This window comes from Tachysurus vachellii, chromosome 7, assembly GCF_030014155.1.
Source record: "Tachysurus vachellii isolate PV-2020 chromosome 7, HZAU_Pvac_v1, whole genome shotgun sequence".
NCBI lineage: Eukaryota > Metazoa > Chordata > Actinopteri > Siluriformes > Bagridae > Tachysurus > Tachysurus vachellii.
This window is the reverse complement of record NC_083466.1, coordinates 28628283-28644441: the sequence shown is the minus strand read 5'-3', so window position 1 is coordinate 28644441 and position 16159 is coordinate 28628283. Positions and strand designations below refer to the sequence as shown.

General features: G+C 41.7%; 1 protein-coding gene and 2 pseudogenes across 3 annotated transcripts; all 3 read left to right on the top strand.

The window, feature by feature from the left end:
* The first annotated feature begins 4270 nt into the window (after positions 1-4270).
* LOC132849309 (U6 spliceosomal RNA) lies at positions 4271-4371 on the top strand (annotated as a pseudogene).
* A 1526-nt stretch (positions 4372-5897) lies between these two features.
* Positions 5898-8834, top strand: LOC132849117 (nuclear factor 7, ovary-like). Of its 3 annotated transcripts, none has more exons than XM_060875319.1 (6): positions 5898-6467; positions 6571-6666; positions 7624-7731; positions 7827-7974; positions 8150-8176; positions 8282-8834. In XM_060875319.1, exons 1-6 carry the CDS (start codon positions 5898-5900, stop codon positions 8824-8826), a joined length of 1494 nt encoding a protein of 497 aa, XP_060731302.1. In that variant the 3' UTR covers positions 8827-8834. The 3 variants fall into 3 exon arrangements, with proteins under 3 accessions (XP_060731302.1, XP_060731301.1, XP_060731300.1); XM_060875318.1 differs by having other exon boundaries at positions 7564-7731; XM_060875317.1 differs by having other exon boundaries at positions 7498-7731.
* Positions 8835-11472: 2638 nt separating this feature from the next.
* Positions 11473-14143, top strand: LOC132849120 (E3 ubiquitin-protein ligase TRIM21-like; annotated as a pseudogene).
* The last annotated feature ends 2016 nt before the right edge of the window (positions 14144-16159 follow it).

The window sequence follows — 16159 nt, the reverse complement described above, 5'->3', positions numbered from 1 at the left end:
TACGGCAGGGTAGGCAGAGGCGAATGGCGCGGGTCGAAAGCCAAACCCACTGGCCAGGTTGGTACTCGGGATGTTCCCTGCGGTGTCTATCCGCCTGGGTTTTCTGTGCCCAGACGGCTCTCTGTAGCCGTCGGGGTGCCGCGGCCCACGTCTCCTCGCTCCGGTGAAACCAATCATCGACGGCCGGCAGATCGGTGGGTGTGTCAGACCATGGGAATAAGGAAGGCTGGTAGCCTAGGACGCACTGAAAGAGTGTCAGGCCAGTGGTGGGTTTGATTAAAGAGTTCTGGGCATATTCAGCCCACATCAGGTACTTGCTCCATTCGTTCAGAAAGCGGGTGATTTCTTGATTGAGGTGTTCAGTCTGGCCGTTGGATTGTGGGTGGTACCCTGAAGTGAGGCTGACGTTTATATTTAACCGCCTGAAGAAGGCCATCCAGACCCGCTAGGTGAACTGGGGACCCCCATCCGAGACGATGTCCTTGGTTAGACCATAGAGGCGGAAAACGTGATTACAGAGCATTTCTGCTGTTTCGAAGGTGGTAGGAAGCTTGGCTAGCGGGATCAATCGGCAGGCTTTCAAGAACCGGTCGATGGCGGTTAGAATGGTTGTGTGGTTGTTGGATCGAGGCAGATCTGTGATAAAGTCCAGTGCGATGTGTGACCAGGGTCGTTGTGGGACTGGTAGTGGTAGCAACAGGCCCGCAGGGCATTGATGCGAGGCTTTGGAGCTGTGGCATATCGTGCAGCTTCGGACGTACTCGCGTGTGTCCGCGTGTGGCCAGTGACGGCCATCAGAACTCATTCTGGACCAGGTGGGTTGTAGCCGCAATGAAGGGGTGACCGGAGGCTGGGTTCATGTGTAGCAGTTCCAGGAGCGAAGTACGCAGGTGTTCAGGCATGTACGTCTTGTCGGTCAGGCATTCGACCAGTGGCGGCGTTTGCGCGTTGGTTTGGGTGATCTCGGTTAGGATGTCCCACTGAATGGGTGTGACGATTCACGTCTCCGGGATGATGGGCTCGGTGGACGTGTGTTGGTCCGATTCCCGGTGCATGCGTGACAGGGCGTCGGCCTTGGTGTTCTTGCTCCCTGGACTGTAGGTCACTGTGAACTGGAACCGAGTGAAAAACATGGCCCACGAGCCTGGCGTGGATTCATACGTTTAGCTGCGCGCAGGTATTCCAGGTTTAGGTTGTCCGTGAGGACAGTGAATGGGTGCTGTGCGCCTTCTAGCCAGTGCCGCCACTCCTCGAACGCAGCTTTCAAAGCCATCCTCAGAACATTCTACACCTGCACTATAGAGAGCATCCTGATGGGATGCATGACTGCCTGGTTTGGAAACAGCACCGCTGGCAACCGTAAAGCTCTGAAAAGGGTCGGAGGTGAGCTTCCCTCCCTCCAGGATATCTACACAAGGCGGTGTATAAGAAAGGCACGGAGGATCATCAGTGACTCCAGACACCCGTCCCACAGACTGCTCTCTCTGCTCCCCTCAGGAAGACGTCTCCGCAGCGTGCGATCCCGCACCAGTCGACTGAGGGATACCTACCTAGAGATTCCCCTGCCTAATCCTGGATCCAGGCCTTTGCAATGGGGACTTTATGGACATTGACATGAACACACCAGACAGACAACCTTCCCTCTCGTAAAATAGTCTGTGATTGCATTTCCAGAAAGGGCCATGGTCATGGTGCTCTTGGATTTGATGAGGACACAGACTAGTGTGGGGTTAACCTTTTCAGTGACATTTTATGTGCCTTGGCGGAGATGTGGAAAGCACCGCTGGACAGCCTTTTTGGCACTGCAGTTCATTAAATGGTCCAGCTCAGTCATCATCTACAATAAGCTTATCTATAATTGGTTAGGGTTAGAGCACTTCCTCTTCGCACGGAGGTCTGTGTCCAGATGACGGAAATGTTGAGGTTGGCACGGGCCATACTCATTCACTAGTCGATCTCCCCTGCCAGTCATCATGGTGGCCAAGGCACAGACAAGGGCCTCCATTATTTTACTGGAGTCTTTCAGCCCAATGGTCTTGCAGACCTATGGTGGCAGATCTGGCCAGAACTAATAAATTAGTACTCCCCCACCCTCACCCACACCATGTGTTAGTGGGAGAGCGACCACAGCTTCTATCGCCTTTCAGCATTCCAAAGTTGGTGGTATTTCTTAGATGGGCTTGTAATAAGCCTGGCTGGGCCTCCCCAGAGAGAAAAAGGCTGAGGATGCTGGCCAAGTTGTCTTTTTCCCATTTTTTTATCGATGGCTGTCCTTTCAAACTTCTGTTTACCTCTATCTATGTTGCTTAACTTTATGAGGAAGTGCTGGGCATCACAGCAAGGGTTGGGGAGAGATGTGAGAGCAGCAAAGGAGAGAGACAGTAATTTCTTGGTGGTGATATGTATGCCCTGTGTGGGCTCCTGGGTCATTGACTGCTGATGGAGATATTCATCTTTAAGTGCAATCAATCATTGTTTGATGGGGAGGTTCTGTGTTTACAGTACAGGGAGTGCAGAATTATTAGGCAAATGAGTATTTTGACCACATCATCCTCTTTATGCATGTTGTCTTACTCCAAGCTGTATAGGCTCGAAAGCCTACAACCAATTAAGCATATTAGGTGATGTGCATCTCTGTAATGAGAAGGGGTGTGGTCTAATGACATCTACACCCTATATCAGGTGTGCATAATTATTAGGCAACTTCCTTTCCTTTGGCAAAATGGGTCAAAAGAAGGACTTGACAGGCTCCGAAAAGTCAAAAATAGTGAGATATCTTGCAGAGGGATGCAGCACTCTTAAAATTGCCAAGCTTCTGAAGCGTGATCATCGAACAATCAAGCGTTTCATTCAAAATAGTCAACAGGGTCGCAAGAAGCGTGTGGAAAAACCAAGGCGCAAAATAACTGCCCATGAACTGAGAAAAGTCAAGCGTGCAGCTGCCAAGATGCCACTTGCCACCAGTTTTGCCATATTTCAGAGCTGCAACATCACTGGAGTGCCCAAAAGCACAAGGTGTGCAATACTCAGAGACATGGCCAAGGTAAGAAAGGCTGAAAAACGACCACCACTGAACAAGACACACAAGCTGAAACGTCAAGACTGGGCCAAGAAATATCTGAAGACTGATTTTTCTAAGGTTTTATGGACTGATGAAATGAGAGTGAGTCTTGATGGGCCAGATGGATGGGCTCGTGGCTGGATCGGTAAAGGGCAGAGAGCTCCAGTCCGACTGAGACGCCAGCAAGGTGGAGGTGGAGTACTGGTTTGGGCTGGTATCATCAAAGATGAGCTTGTGGGGCCTTTTCGGGTTGAGGATGGGGTCTAGCTCAACTCCCAGTCCTACTGCCAGTTTCTGGAAGACACCTTCTTCAAGCAGTGGTACAGGAAGAAGTCTGCATCCTTCAAGAAAAACATGATTTTCATGCAGGACAATGCTGCATCACACGCGTCCAAGTACTCCACAGCGTGGCTGGCAAGAAAGGGTCTAAAAGAAGAAAAACTAATGACATGGCCTCCTTGTTCACCTGATCTGAACCCCATAGAGAACCTGTGGTCCATCATCAAATGTGAGATTTACAAGGAGGGAAAACAGTACACCTCTCTGAAGAGTGTCTGGGAGGCTGTGGTTGCTGCTGCACGCAATGTTGACGGTGAACAGATCAAAACACTGACAGAATCCATGGATGGCAGGCTTTTGAGTGTCCTTGCAAAGAAAGGTGGCTATATTGGTCACTGATTTGTTTTTGTTTTGTTTTTGAATGTCAGAAATGTATATTAGTGAATGTTGAGATGTAATATTGGTTTCACTGGTGAAAATAAATAATTGAAATGGGTATATATTTGTTTTTTGTTAAGTTGCCTAATAATTATGCACAGTAATAGTCACCTGCACACACAGATATCCTCCTAAAATAGCTAAAACTACAAACAAACTAAAAACTACTTCCAAAAATATTCAGCTTTGCTATTAATGAGTTTTTTGGGTTCATTGAGAACATGGTTGTTGTTCAATAATAAAATTAATCCTCAAAAATACAACTTCCCTAATAATTCTGCACTCCCTGTATGTCCACATTCTTCACCACTGTAGAGACTTTCATCTATGGCTAGTTTAACACAGACATTCAATAGATGAGGGTGGTAAAAAAGGCCTGTTTTATCTATTAAAATCCAAGGCAAGGTGAATAGGCATTGAAGGTATAAATGAAGGGTGCTGTCATTGATGGAATTCTCTGTGGCAGCAGCTTACCTTCAGTGCTGAGAAGCATTGCTTTCTACGGCAGCACATATTCTAAAACTGGAACAATACAGAAAATATTATTATGGTTCTTGCGCAAGGATGACACACGGAAGCATTGCCATATTTTTCACTCAACACCAGTGCCATCACCAAGAAAGCCCAGCAGCATCTCTACTTACTACGAAAGCTGAGAAAACCCCATCTCCCTCCCCTATTCTGACTATGTTCTACATAGGGACCATTGAGAGCATTCTGAGCAGCTGCATCACTGTCTGGTTTGGGAAGTGCATCTTCCTAGATCTCAAGTCCCTGCAGTGGTTAGTGAGGACAGCTGAGAAGATCATTGGAGTCTCTCTTCACTCTCTTCCCATCTACACAGCATGCTGCATCCATAAGGCCAGCACACTCTTCACCCTTCTGCCATCTGGAAAAAAGTACCGAAGCATTCGGGCCTTCACGACCAGACTGTGTAACAGTTTCTTTCCGCTAGCCATCCGCATAGGTCCGCATAGCACGATACGCACACACACACACACACACACACACACACACATGCACTGCAATGACCCACACCAAATACACACTCTTCCAATTTACATTCATGTCTATAACACCATCAAATCAAACTGTTTACATGCTGTTTTACACACTGTTTTTGCTCTTTGCACATGCTGTCTCTCATTTCAGTTGATTGCTGTTTTGCACAATACTTTACAATACGACATGTGACTGCTGCTATAATACTAATGTGTTTATTCCAGTATTTCCACAGACATAATATAGATACGTACAGTATATGCAGTAGGTAGATATAGTATATGTCTTTTGTGTATTGTCTCGTATTTTTGTTTGCACTGACTTTTTGTTTTTTTGTCTTGCACACTTTGCTCCTTTATGTTTCTAGGACTACTTACTAAGTTTTTAACTCTGTCTTTGTTTTATGTAGTACCATGATCCTGGAAAAATGTTGTCTCATTTCACTGTGTACTGCAACAGCTATATATGGTTGAAATGACAATAAAACCTTCCTGACTTGACTTGAAGCAAGAGATCTTGCAGGGTGCAGCAAGTTTAGGAAGTGTTGTCCATACTTTTGTCAGTAGGTTCTGGAAATCAGTGGAAAAAATGTCATATTTCACTTTAATGCTGACAGCAACCCTTTATCTCCCTGTGTGTGCTGTACCTCATGATACTCCCTTTGCTTCTCACTGAGGGTGAGAGGTCTGTGCCACAATAGGGGTGATGAAGCATCGCTGTACTGTTTAGCAACCGGGCAGTAGTTTTGAATCTAGGAGTGTTTTTAGGCTGCTTGTGGGCTAATATGTGGGCTCCACTGTCACAAAGGTAATAATACACAGGTGTTAGAATCGTACCATGAGACGCCTCCATTACATCTTCAGCCAAAGCTCGGCCATATGTAGTGTTGTTCCAGATGGTCTCCAGCTGAGAACTGCTGCTGCTCCTCCACTGGCAGCACTCAAAGTTCATTAACTACTGAACAACCACTTCTATATGCTAGATGATGCATTTGTATGTTGCACTGGATAAGAGCGTCTGCCAAATGCTGTAAATGTAAATGATGTTGACCTGAAAATTAAATGAAGTGACACAATTTATTAAACAGGATGGAATCTCTGTGTCTCCTGTGTCAGTCATGGCTTCATCCAGCAGTATCCTGTGTGAAGATATTCTCCAGTGTCCCATCTGTCTGGATGTGTTCACTGATCCAGTCTCTACTCCGTGTGGACACAACTACTGTATGATCTGTCTCAAAGAGTTCTGGGACAGCAGTTCACACTGCCAGTGTCCAGTGTGTAAAACCAGATTCCCAAAGAGACCTGAGTTATGTGCGAATACGTTCATCTCTGCATTTGCTGCTCCATTTAAGAAGTCTTCTGAAGTTCCAGTGGGGAAAAACATGCAATCTCAGGTTCTCTGTGACATCTGCTGTGAAAAGAAATGTGCAGCTGTGAAGTCCTGCCTGATCTGTATGGCCTCTTACTGCAAGACTCACCTGGAACCTCATGAAAGAGTTTCTTCATTAAAGAAACACAAAATGATCGACCCTGTGGAGAACCTGGAGGACTACATCTGTCAGAAACATAAGAGACCCCTGGAGCTGTTCTGTAGAGACGACCAGACGTGTTTCTGTAAATTCTGTACTGAGACAGAGCACAAAACACACAACACTGTTCCTCTAGAGGAGGAGAGCAGAGAGAAGAAGGTGAGACACTGAAAATAATAGTAGATAATTAAAAAATGTTTGCAAATAGATTATAATGATAAAAGAAAATGGAAGTTTAAACAATGATAAATATTTGTCTTAGATTCAGTTGGGAGAAACACAAGCAGAAGTTCAGCAGATGATCCATGAGCGACTGAAGAAGATTGAGGAAATCAAACACGCTGTAAAACTTAATGAAGTGAGTCTCTTTACTAAGCTACATCATAGTTCCTTTATAAAAAACACTTTATTAGTCATGATATAATGACTAATAAAGGTGTTAGAATCGTACCATGAGACCGGCCTCCATTACATCTACAACCAAAGCTGAAGACGCAATCCGTACTCTGCAAATGATCCAAAATGCAGCTGCCCGGCTTGTTTTCAACCTGCCAAAGTTCTCGCATACCACCCCGCTGCTGCGATCCCTCCACTGGCTTCCGGTAGCTGCACGCATCAGATTCAAAACACTGATGCTGGCCTACAAAGCCAAAAATGGACCAGCTCCCTCTTACCTCAAATTACCTCCCTCATCACTCCTCGCACTGCACCCCGCACCCTCCGATCTACCAGCACTGCTCGACAGGTTCCACCATCTCTCAGGGTAAGAGGCAAGTATACTATAAGACTCTTCTCTGTACTGTCACCAAGGTGGTGGAATGAACTTCCCCTAGAGGTCCGGACAGCTGAGTCACTGGCTATTTTCAAGCGGCGGTTGAAGACCTACTTATTCAGGAAACACTTCAACTAGCACTTCTTTCATTATCTTTTGCATTTAAAAAAAAAAAACAAAAAAAAAAACAAAAAAAAACACACCTTTGACACTTTCATTGTAACTTTGAACAAATGTTTTAAACTCATGGTATCTTAAGTATGTAACTTAGTGAGCCAGCATTAATGTATTCAATGTTAGAGATTTAAGCACTTATGTACGTCGCTCTGGATAAGGGCGTCTGCCAAATGCTGTAAATGTAAATGTAAATATAATCATATGGAACAGAATGATTTTGTTCAAATTGAATCCTATAAGAAAACCAGAGAGAAGGAGAAAACAGACTTTGTGGAAATCTTCAGTAATCTGATGAGCTGCATTGAGAGAAGCCAGGCTGAGCTGTTTAAGGTGATGGAGGAGAAGCAGAAAGCAGCAGAAAGGCAGGCTGAAGAGTTCATTAAAGAGCTGGAGCAGGAAATCACTGAGCTAAAGAGGAGAAACACTGAGCTGGAGCAGCTCTCACACACTGAGAATCACCTCCAACTTCTACAGGTCAGAGTCCCTCTGTTTCTCAATATCAATGCAGCACATGTCAGGACAGCAGTCCCCATGCTGAGGGATTTCTCCTCTCTCCTGCTGTACTGTAGATTTACCCGTCACTGTGCAGCCCTCCACACACCCAGGACTGGACTGATCTCACAATTAACACTCATCTGAATGTGGAGACTCTGAGGAGAGCTCTGTCTCAGCTTCAGGAAACTCTCAGAGAGGAAATGGAGAAGATTCCAGAGATCAGTAAGTGTTTAATGATATGAAAAAAATGTTTTTGTGGAATAGATTAATTATTAAAAATTACTATTATTTCACAATAAATACTTGTTTAAAAAAAAAAAAAATCTACAATATACCAATCAATGAAGCAAAATAAAATGTTAACAGTTAATTATGTTTAATATAATTTTCCAAACAGAACTGAAGAGAATTCAACAATATGCAGGTTTGTGAGCTCTTATTGATCACATGACTAAATGTATTTAGATTTCTTCACTGTTCCACACTGTGCAGTGATAAAACTGCTGTACACTGTGTTTCTCTCTCTCAGTGGATGTGACTCTGGATCCTGATACAGCTCATCCTGACCTCATCATGTCTGATGATGGGAAACAAGTTACATGTGGAGACAAGAGACAGAGACTCCCTGATAATCCAGAGAGGTTTGATCACTGTGTCTGTGTATTGGGAAATGAGGGATTCACCTCAGGGAGATTTTACTATGAGGTGCAGGTCAGAGGGAAGACTAATTGGGATTTAGGAGTGGTCAGAGAGTCTGCTTACAGGAAAGGAAATATTACAGCCAGTCCTGAGGATGGATATTGGTCTCTGTGGCTGAGGAATGAGACTGAATATGAGGCTCTGGACTCTCCTCCTGTCTCCCTCTCCTTGAAACAGGCTCCTCAGAAGGTGGGGGTGTTTGTGGATTATGAGGAGGGTTTGATCTCCATCTATGATGTTGATTCAAAATCTCATATCTACTCGTTCACTGGTCAGACTTTCACTGAGAAACTTTATCCATTTTTCAGCCCTTGTCTCAACGACGGAGGTAAAAATTCAGCACCATTGGTCATCTGTCCCTGTAATCAAATCTAATATACGGTTCTAAAGGTTTATGTATATATAAAGAGTTTAAATAATCACCACTATATATTTTTGCTCTTTACTATGGGTCAAATGTAATAATAAAAGCTTTATTCTAATCATTAGATGAATAAGTAGAAGTTCAGTTTCTAAGCTTTTGGGCCAAAAATAACATCCTCACTGAGTGAACAGTGGATTTATTTAACTGGTATCTCTTGTATAGACAGTTTTACTTTGTGTGAGGAATAACTGATGACTGGACATTGAATTATTGCACAAATAAAATAAACACTTATTCCACTTGTACCACTATTACCACACCTCACTGCTAGTGCTGGTGAATACTCTGTAACTGCTGCCTCCATGTTCACAATTAAAGTTCACTTAAAACCTGTTTCTGAAAAGACGTTTAACTGCTTTGTTTTTACAGCTGAGTGAATTACTTCTGATGGAGCTTTTATTATAACTTCATGTTATAAACGAATGGAGGCAGTTTAGAGATTATGACTCATGCCTCAGGTGCCAATAAATAGGAAACTCTGTTTCTCTGTTTACTCACAATCCATTTTCAATCAGCTTGATGTCTAGAGATTTCAGAAATACCTCAATCTCTCCATTCATTCATGTGACAGAGTAGATGTTCTCACAGCCGACTTGCTCTCAAACCTCAAACAGCACCTCCTCCACCTGTGCTCCACTCTCAGGTACAACAAACCTGATACTATGTCAGAGAGACAGCGTCTGTCCACTGACCTCAGGGACCATTGTGTCTTACTCATGCTCAACTGGTATCAGTTATATGAATTATAACTTCATAATCACTCTTTTAACTAATGATAAAGGAAGAAAAAGAACAGGTAAAAGACCAGAGCACTTTTCACATGTTTCCTCAATACTGAGTGTCATTATAGAGAGAGAGACAGAGAGAGTAATGTAATTTATGACATGATCCTTTTTTTAATATTAATCCTTCATATGTTCTTCTTCATTCACAGCATTTTCTGTACATTCTACTGTTTGTTTAAATAATGAAGAATTTTGAAAAATATTGTTTCCTTATTAAATATAATTCTGTGTCTTGGGCCGTTCTTTGCTTTACTGCTGTATTTCTCTTTTACTGGACCCTAATACAGTCAGATTTCATAAAAATCTCTAAACCATTCTTAGAAAAGTTTGTTGAATTACTTCTGTTCTTTGGCACAGCAACAGAAAAAAACCCAATCATTTACATCTTCTTGGTGTTTAAATAAAATAAAAAAAAAATAATTACATAAAATCACACCTTTATATCTTCACTCCTCTTCCCTACTTTTCCACTTCTTTGAGAAAGCTCTAAGTAAGAAAAAAATACAGAGAGTTCAAATAACCTGATAAGTTGTTTTGTTGAGATTGTGTCTCTAATACATTAAGAATATATAAGAACATTAGAATGTCGATGATTTTATACTTTCCTGATTTGTAAAATTCATTTTATTGCACTGAGCAATAACAAGAAATTAGAAGTATAAGAATAAAGAGGTTGAATAGTTCTGTGCAGGTTATTTGGTGAATATATCCGCCATCTAGTGGCCACAATGTGTAATTGTAATAAGTGAACCTCGGTTAGGGGCGTGGCGTATTACGTCACTTTACAGAAACGAAAGTAAGGTGTGTAAGTTTCCTGATCAGGATTCAACACGGGACACAATCTACAGTTTGAAGCGTTTGCAGTTTTCCTTCAAGGAGCTAAAACCACAGCAGGTAAAGTGTAAGTGAGCAGGAAAAGTGAAAGACTAACAAAATGATGTTAAATAGACAATAACTGTATTTTATTTCTGTAAGAATTTTTACACACCGGAAATGAAAATGTGCAACGTAAAATATTTAAATTTATTTTATATATATTTTATATAATAGCTTTCAGAGTAACTATAACAGATGATAAAAATGCAGAGAATGTATTTACCCGTGTGTGTGTGTGTGTGTGTGTGTGTTTCTTTGTGTGTGTGTGTGTGTGTGTGTGTGTGTGTGTGTGTGTGTATTTACACTGTTTTTGTTAATACATTTATCATTATTAAATCTAAACAATATAAATATTATTTATGAATATTAGTTCCTACTGTAACAACTGTTTATAATTTACAACATTATAACGATTACAAAATTATCACTTTTTGGCTGATTACAGTGTAAAGTGTTTTTTTTTTTTTTCATTTTTTTAACATTACAACACTGAGTATTTCATTCATTCATTCATCTTCTACCGCTTATCCGAACTACCTCAGGTCACGGGGAGCCTGTGCCTATCTCAGGCATCATTGGGCATCAAGGCAGGATACACCCTGGACGGAGTGCCAACCCATCGCAGGGCACACACACACTCTCATTCACTCACGCAATCACACACTAGGGACAATTTTCCAGAGATGCCAATCAACCTACCATGCATGTCTTTGGACCGGGGGAGGAAACCAGAGTACCCGGAGGAAACCCCCGAGGCACGGGGAGAACATGCAAACTCCACACACACAAGGTGGATGCGGGAATCGAACCCCGACCCTGGAGGTGTGAGGCGAACATGCTAACCACTAAGCCACCGTGCTCCCCACTGAGTATTTTGTTCGGATAATTAAAATGTACACAGTGTGTAAATATTGTAGTGTTTAAAGTTTTCTGTGGTCTAAATCCACTCTCATTGTGTCTCCTGTGTCAGTCATGGCTTCCTCCAGCAGTGTTCTGTGTGAAGATCAGCTCCAGTGTCCCATCTGTCTGGATGTGTTCACTGATCCAGTCTCTACTCCGTGTGGACACAACTACTGTATGATCTGTCTCAAAGAGTTCTGGGACAGCAGTTCACACTGCCAGTGTCCAGTGTGTAAAACCAGTTTCCCAAAGAGACCTGAATTATGTGTGAATACGTTCATCTCTGCACTTGCTGCTCCATTTAAGAAGTCAGTTCAGGTGAAATCCAGCACTGCTACAGAAAAACCCACCCAATCTCAGGTGTTCTGTGACATCTGCTGTGAAAAGAAATGTGCAGCTGTGAAGTCCTGCCTGATCTGTATGGCCTCTTACTGCAAGACTCACCTGGAACCTCATGAAAGAGTTTCTTCATTAAAGAAACACAAACTGATCGACCCTGTGGAGAACCTGGAGGACTACATCTGTCAGAAACATGAGAGACCCCTGGAGCTGTTCTGTAGAGACGACCAGACGTGTTTGTGTAAATTCTGTACTGAGGGAGAGCACAAAACTCACAACACTGTTCCTCTAGAGGAGGAGAGCAGCGAGAAGAAGGTGAGAGACAGGAAATGAATAATGATATAAACAAAGATTTCAAATTAATTTCATTGAGTAATATAATGAAATTGTATTCAATGCTAAATGTTTGTATCAGATTCAGTTGTGAAAAACACAAGTAGAAGTTCAGCAGATGATCCAAGAGCGACTGAAGAAGATTAAGGAAATCAAACACTCTTTAAAACTCAATGAAGTGAGTCTCTTAACTAATATACATCATTGTGCCTTCATAAAAACACTATTAAAGACATGATATAATCATATGAAATAAAACAATTTAGCTCGATTTATCTTCTGTTAGAAAACCACAGAGAAGGAGAAAGCAGACTTTGTGGAGATCTTCAGTAATCTGATGAGCTGCATTGAGAGAAGCCAGACTGAGCTGTTTGAGGTGATGGAGGAGAAGCAGAAAGCAGCAGACAGGCAGGCTGAAGAGTTCATTAAAGAGCTGGAGCAGGAAATCACTGAGCTAAAGAGGAGAAACACTGAGCTGGAGCAGCTCTCACACACTGAGGATCACCTCCACCTCCTACAGGTCAGAGTCCCTCTGTTTCTCAATATCAATGCAGCACATGACAGGACAGAAGTCCCCATGCTGAGGGATTTCTCCTCTCTCCTGCTGTACTGTAGATTTACCCATCACTGTGCAGCCCTCCACACACCCAGGACTGGACTGACCTCACAATTAACACTCATCTGAATGTGGAGACTCTGAGGAGAGCTCTGTCTCAGCTTCAGGAAACTCTCAGAGAGGAAATGGAGGAGATTCCAGAGATCAGTAAGTGTTTAATGATTTGTAAGGGAAGGTTTTTGTGGAAAAGAGTAATTTTACTATTTATACTAAATTACTATTATTTCATAATGAATACTTTTGTTGTTGTTTTTTAACAAAAAAACCCACAATCTAACCATCAATGAAACAAAATACAATGTTAACAATTAATTGTTTTCGATATTATTTTCCAAACAGAACTGAAGAGAATTCAACAATATGCAGGTTTGTGAGCTCTTATTGATCACATGACTAAATGTATTTAGATTTCTTCACTGTTCTACACTGTGCAGTAATAAAACTGATGTACGCTGTGTTTCTGTCTCTCAGTGGATGTGACTCTGGATCCTGATACAGTTCATCCTAATCTCATCCTGTCTTATGATGGGAAACAAGTTACATGTGGAGACACAGAACAGAATCTCCCTGATAATCCAGAGAGGTTTGATGATTTTCTCTATGTGTTGGGAAATGAGGGATTCACCTCAGGGAGATTTTACTATGAGGTGCAGGTCAGAGGGACTGATTGGGATTTAGGAGTGGTCATAGAGTCTGCTAACAGGAAAGGGGATATTACATTTAGCACTGAGGATGGATATTGGTGTGTGTTGCTGAGGAATAAGACCGTATATAAGGCTCTGGACTCTCCTCCTGTCTCCCTCTCCTTGAAACAGGCTCCTCAGAAGGTGGGGGTGTTTGTGGATTATGAGGAGGGTTTGATCTCCTTCTATGATGTTGATGCAAAATCTCATATCTACTCTTTCACTGGTCAGACTTTCACTGAGAAACTTTATCCATTATTCAGCCCCTGTTGCAATGACGGAGGTAAAAATTCAGCACCACTGATCATCTGTCCTGTTAAAAAAATGTAATATACATTTGCAAATTGTACTTTATTTTTAATAAAAAATTAGAACACTGTTAGTATTATCTTGATTTCTTTTTTTGACTGAGATTAATAAGAACTTTAATCAATTATAAATAAATCTGTTTTAATGTTGGTCTCATTAAGCTTATTTTTCATGTTAACGTGATATAATCCCCAGCCCTATAACTGACCTTTAAATTATATTCACCAGAATATATTTTTAATCTATATTTTAAATCTTATTAAACTTTTGGCCCCCAAATAATATCCTCACTGACTGAACAGTGGATTCATCAGTCCTAACTGGGTTCTTGGATCACTGTACTTTTTTGTAATGTTCAATGTTCTAAATGTTGTTTATATATAAAATGAGTATTAGGACTAAATAAATAAATACTGCTTATTTATTATTTAATTTATTTATTTTTAGCCTTTGCAATTAGCTACATCAACCCTACACACAACATGAATCTAAGTAAATACTCACTCACTCACTCACTCATTTTCTACCGCTTATCCGAACTACCTCGGATCACGGGGAGCCTGTGCCTATCTCAGGCGTCATCGGGCATCAAGGCAGGATACACCCTGGACGGAGTGCCAACCCATCACAGGGCACACACACACACTCTCATTCACTCACGCAATCACACACTACGAACAATTTTCCAGAGATGCCAATCAACCTACCATGCATGTCTTTGGACCGGGGGAGGAAACCGGAGTACCCGGAGGAAACCCCCGAGGCACGGGGAGAACATGCAAACTCCACACACACAAGGCGGAGGTGGGAATCGAACCCCCAACCCTGGAGGTGTGAGGCGAACGTGCTAACCACTAAGCCACCATGCCCCCCAATAAGTAAACAAATAAATAAATAAATAAATAAAACTATAGACATACTGTATGTCCTATAATGTACAGTTAACGTTATTTTATTAATATAAAATATCTTCACTGGAATTAATGTTTCTCTGCCATGTTGGTTTTAGATTTCGTTACATGTTCTGGTTTTCATGTCTTTAATTGTGCAACCTGCTTTTTATTTTGTGTATCTTGCTTACTTTGCCCTCATGTTCTCTGGCCTAGTGTATGTGGCATGTTCTGATTGGTTGTTGTTAGTCATGTGTTCCTGTTCTCATTTGTCATTGGTTCCCTGTATGTATTTTACACTAAGTGGTTCCCATGTTTTTGGTGGGTTGTTATGTGTTTTCATGGTTCTCCTCGTGTTTGTTATTGCCCTTCCCTGGATTACTTTGTGTTTTTGTTTAATAAATCTTCTTCCAGGACTTGGATGTCTGAAATCTTTCTTCAGATAATCAGAATCTTTGGATTAGTGAAGTAGATGCCCTTTTATTGTCTTGCTATTTCACACAGCTATATCACCTGATCCCCTCAGCCAATAAAAAGGTTGGTGTGTGTTCTCACATGCTTCAAACACCAGCCCCACAAAGACTGTTCCCATAACATCAAACCATGACACAACTTCTCATTCCTTTCTAAGGGAACCAGGTATCAAAGAAAGGGAGTTTTTACTATGAGGTGCAGGTCACAGGGAAGAGTGAGTGGGATTTAGGAGTGGCCAGAGTGTCTGTTAAAATGAAAGGGTCACATTTTGCCATCCCTGAAGGAAAGTGGTCTCTGTAGCTGAGGAATAAAACTGAATATAAGTCTCAGGACTCTCCTCCTGACTCTCTCTCCTGATCTCCTTTTATGATGCTGATGCAAAATCTCATTTCTACTCTTTTGCTGGTCAATGATGGAGGTAAAAATTTAGCACAACTGATCATCTGTCCTGTAAAATAAAACCTAATACCAATTTTCCAGTCTTAATAAGTAATCTTTTTCCGTCTTGTTAAAGATTAAAACCCTGCTGTTATTATGTCATGTTATAGGTGATTTCAATTTAACTTCAATTTCACATTGAGAGATAAACTTCATTTAGAGGAATTGAATTGCAGAGTTGTCTTTTTTTATTCATCCTTCTCTGTGTTAACATTTGTGCTTTCCAATGAACTGTCTCTGTTCACACTAGAGAAGACAACTCAACAAGACATAGTCACAACACATGCTTAAGTTGCATGTTTTACTTAAAGTAAATTGATTCAAATCAGAGAGCCCTATAACATGTAAATAAGGCTATAGTGGGTGGAGCTTGTGTCTGTCCTGGTTTCTGCCTCTCTGGCTCATTCTTCATTTCTTTTCTGTACCTGTCAGGCCATTTGTTTATGAATTTTCTTCATAATTACTTAATCTAATTACTTAAGTCTTTCAGATTTCTTACAAACAATTAATATGAAGGTGAGTAATTACCTGAATTGGATTTGTTTACACAAGAAATTTATTTTCACAAGCAAAATCTAAGCATGCTGTGATGAAAAACATCTTTACTTGGGACCAGTTATGAACTGGAGCGATGTAGCTGA

Bases quoted from the DNA above. Each gene is read 5' to 3' on its own strand.
- LOC132849117 (XM_060875317.1), top strand. From the start codon at position 5,898: ATGGCTTCATCCAGCAGTATCCTGTGTGAAGATATTCTCCAGTGTCCC. The intron at 6,468-6,570 runs GTGAGACACTGA...TATTTGTCTTAG, and splicing joins AGGAGAGCAGAGAGAAGAAG to ATTCAGTTGGGAGAAACACA. The intron at 6,667-7,497 runs GTGAGTCTCTTT...GAATCCTATAAG, and splicing joins ACGCTGTAAAACTTAATGAA to AAAACCAGAGAGAAGGAGAA.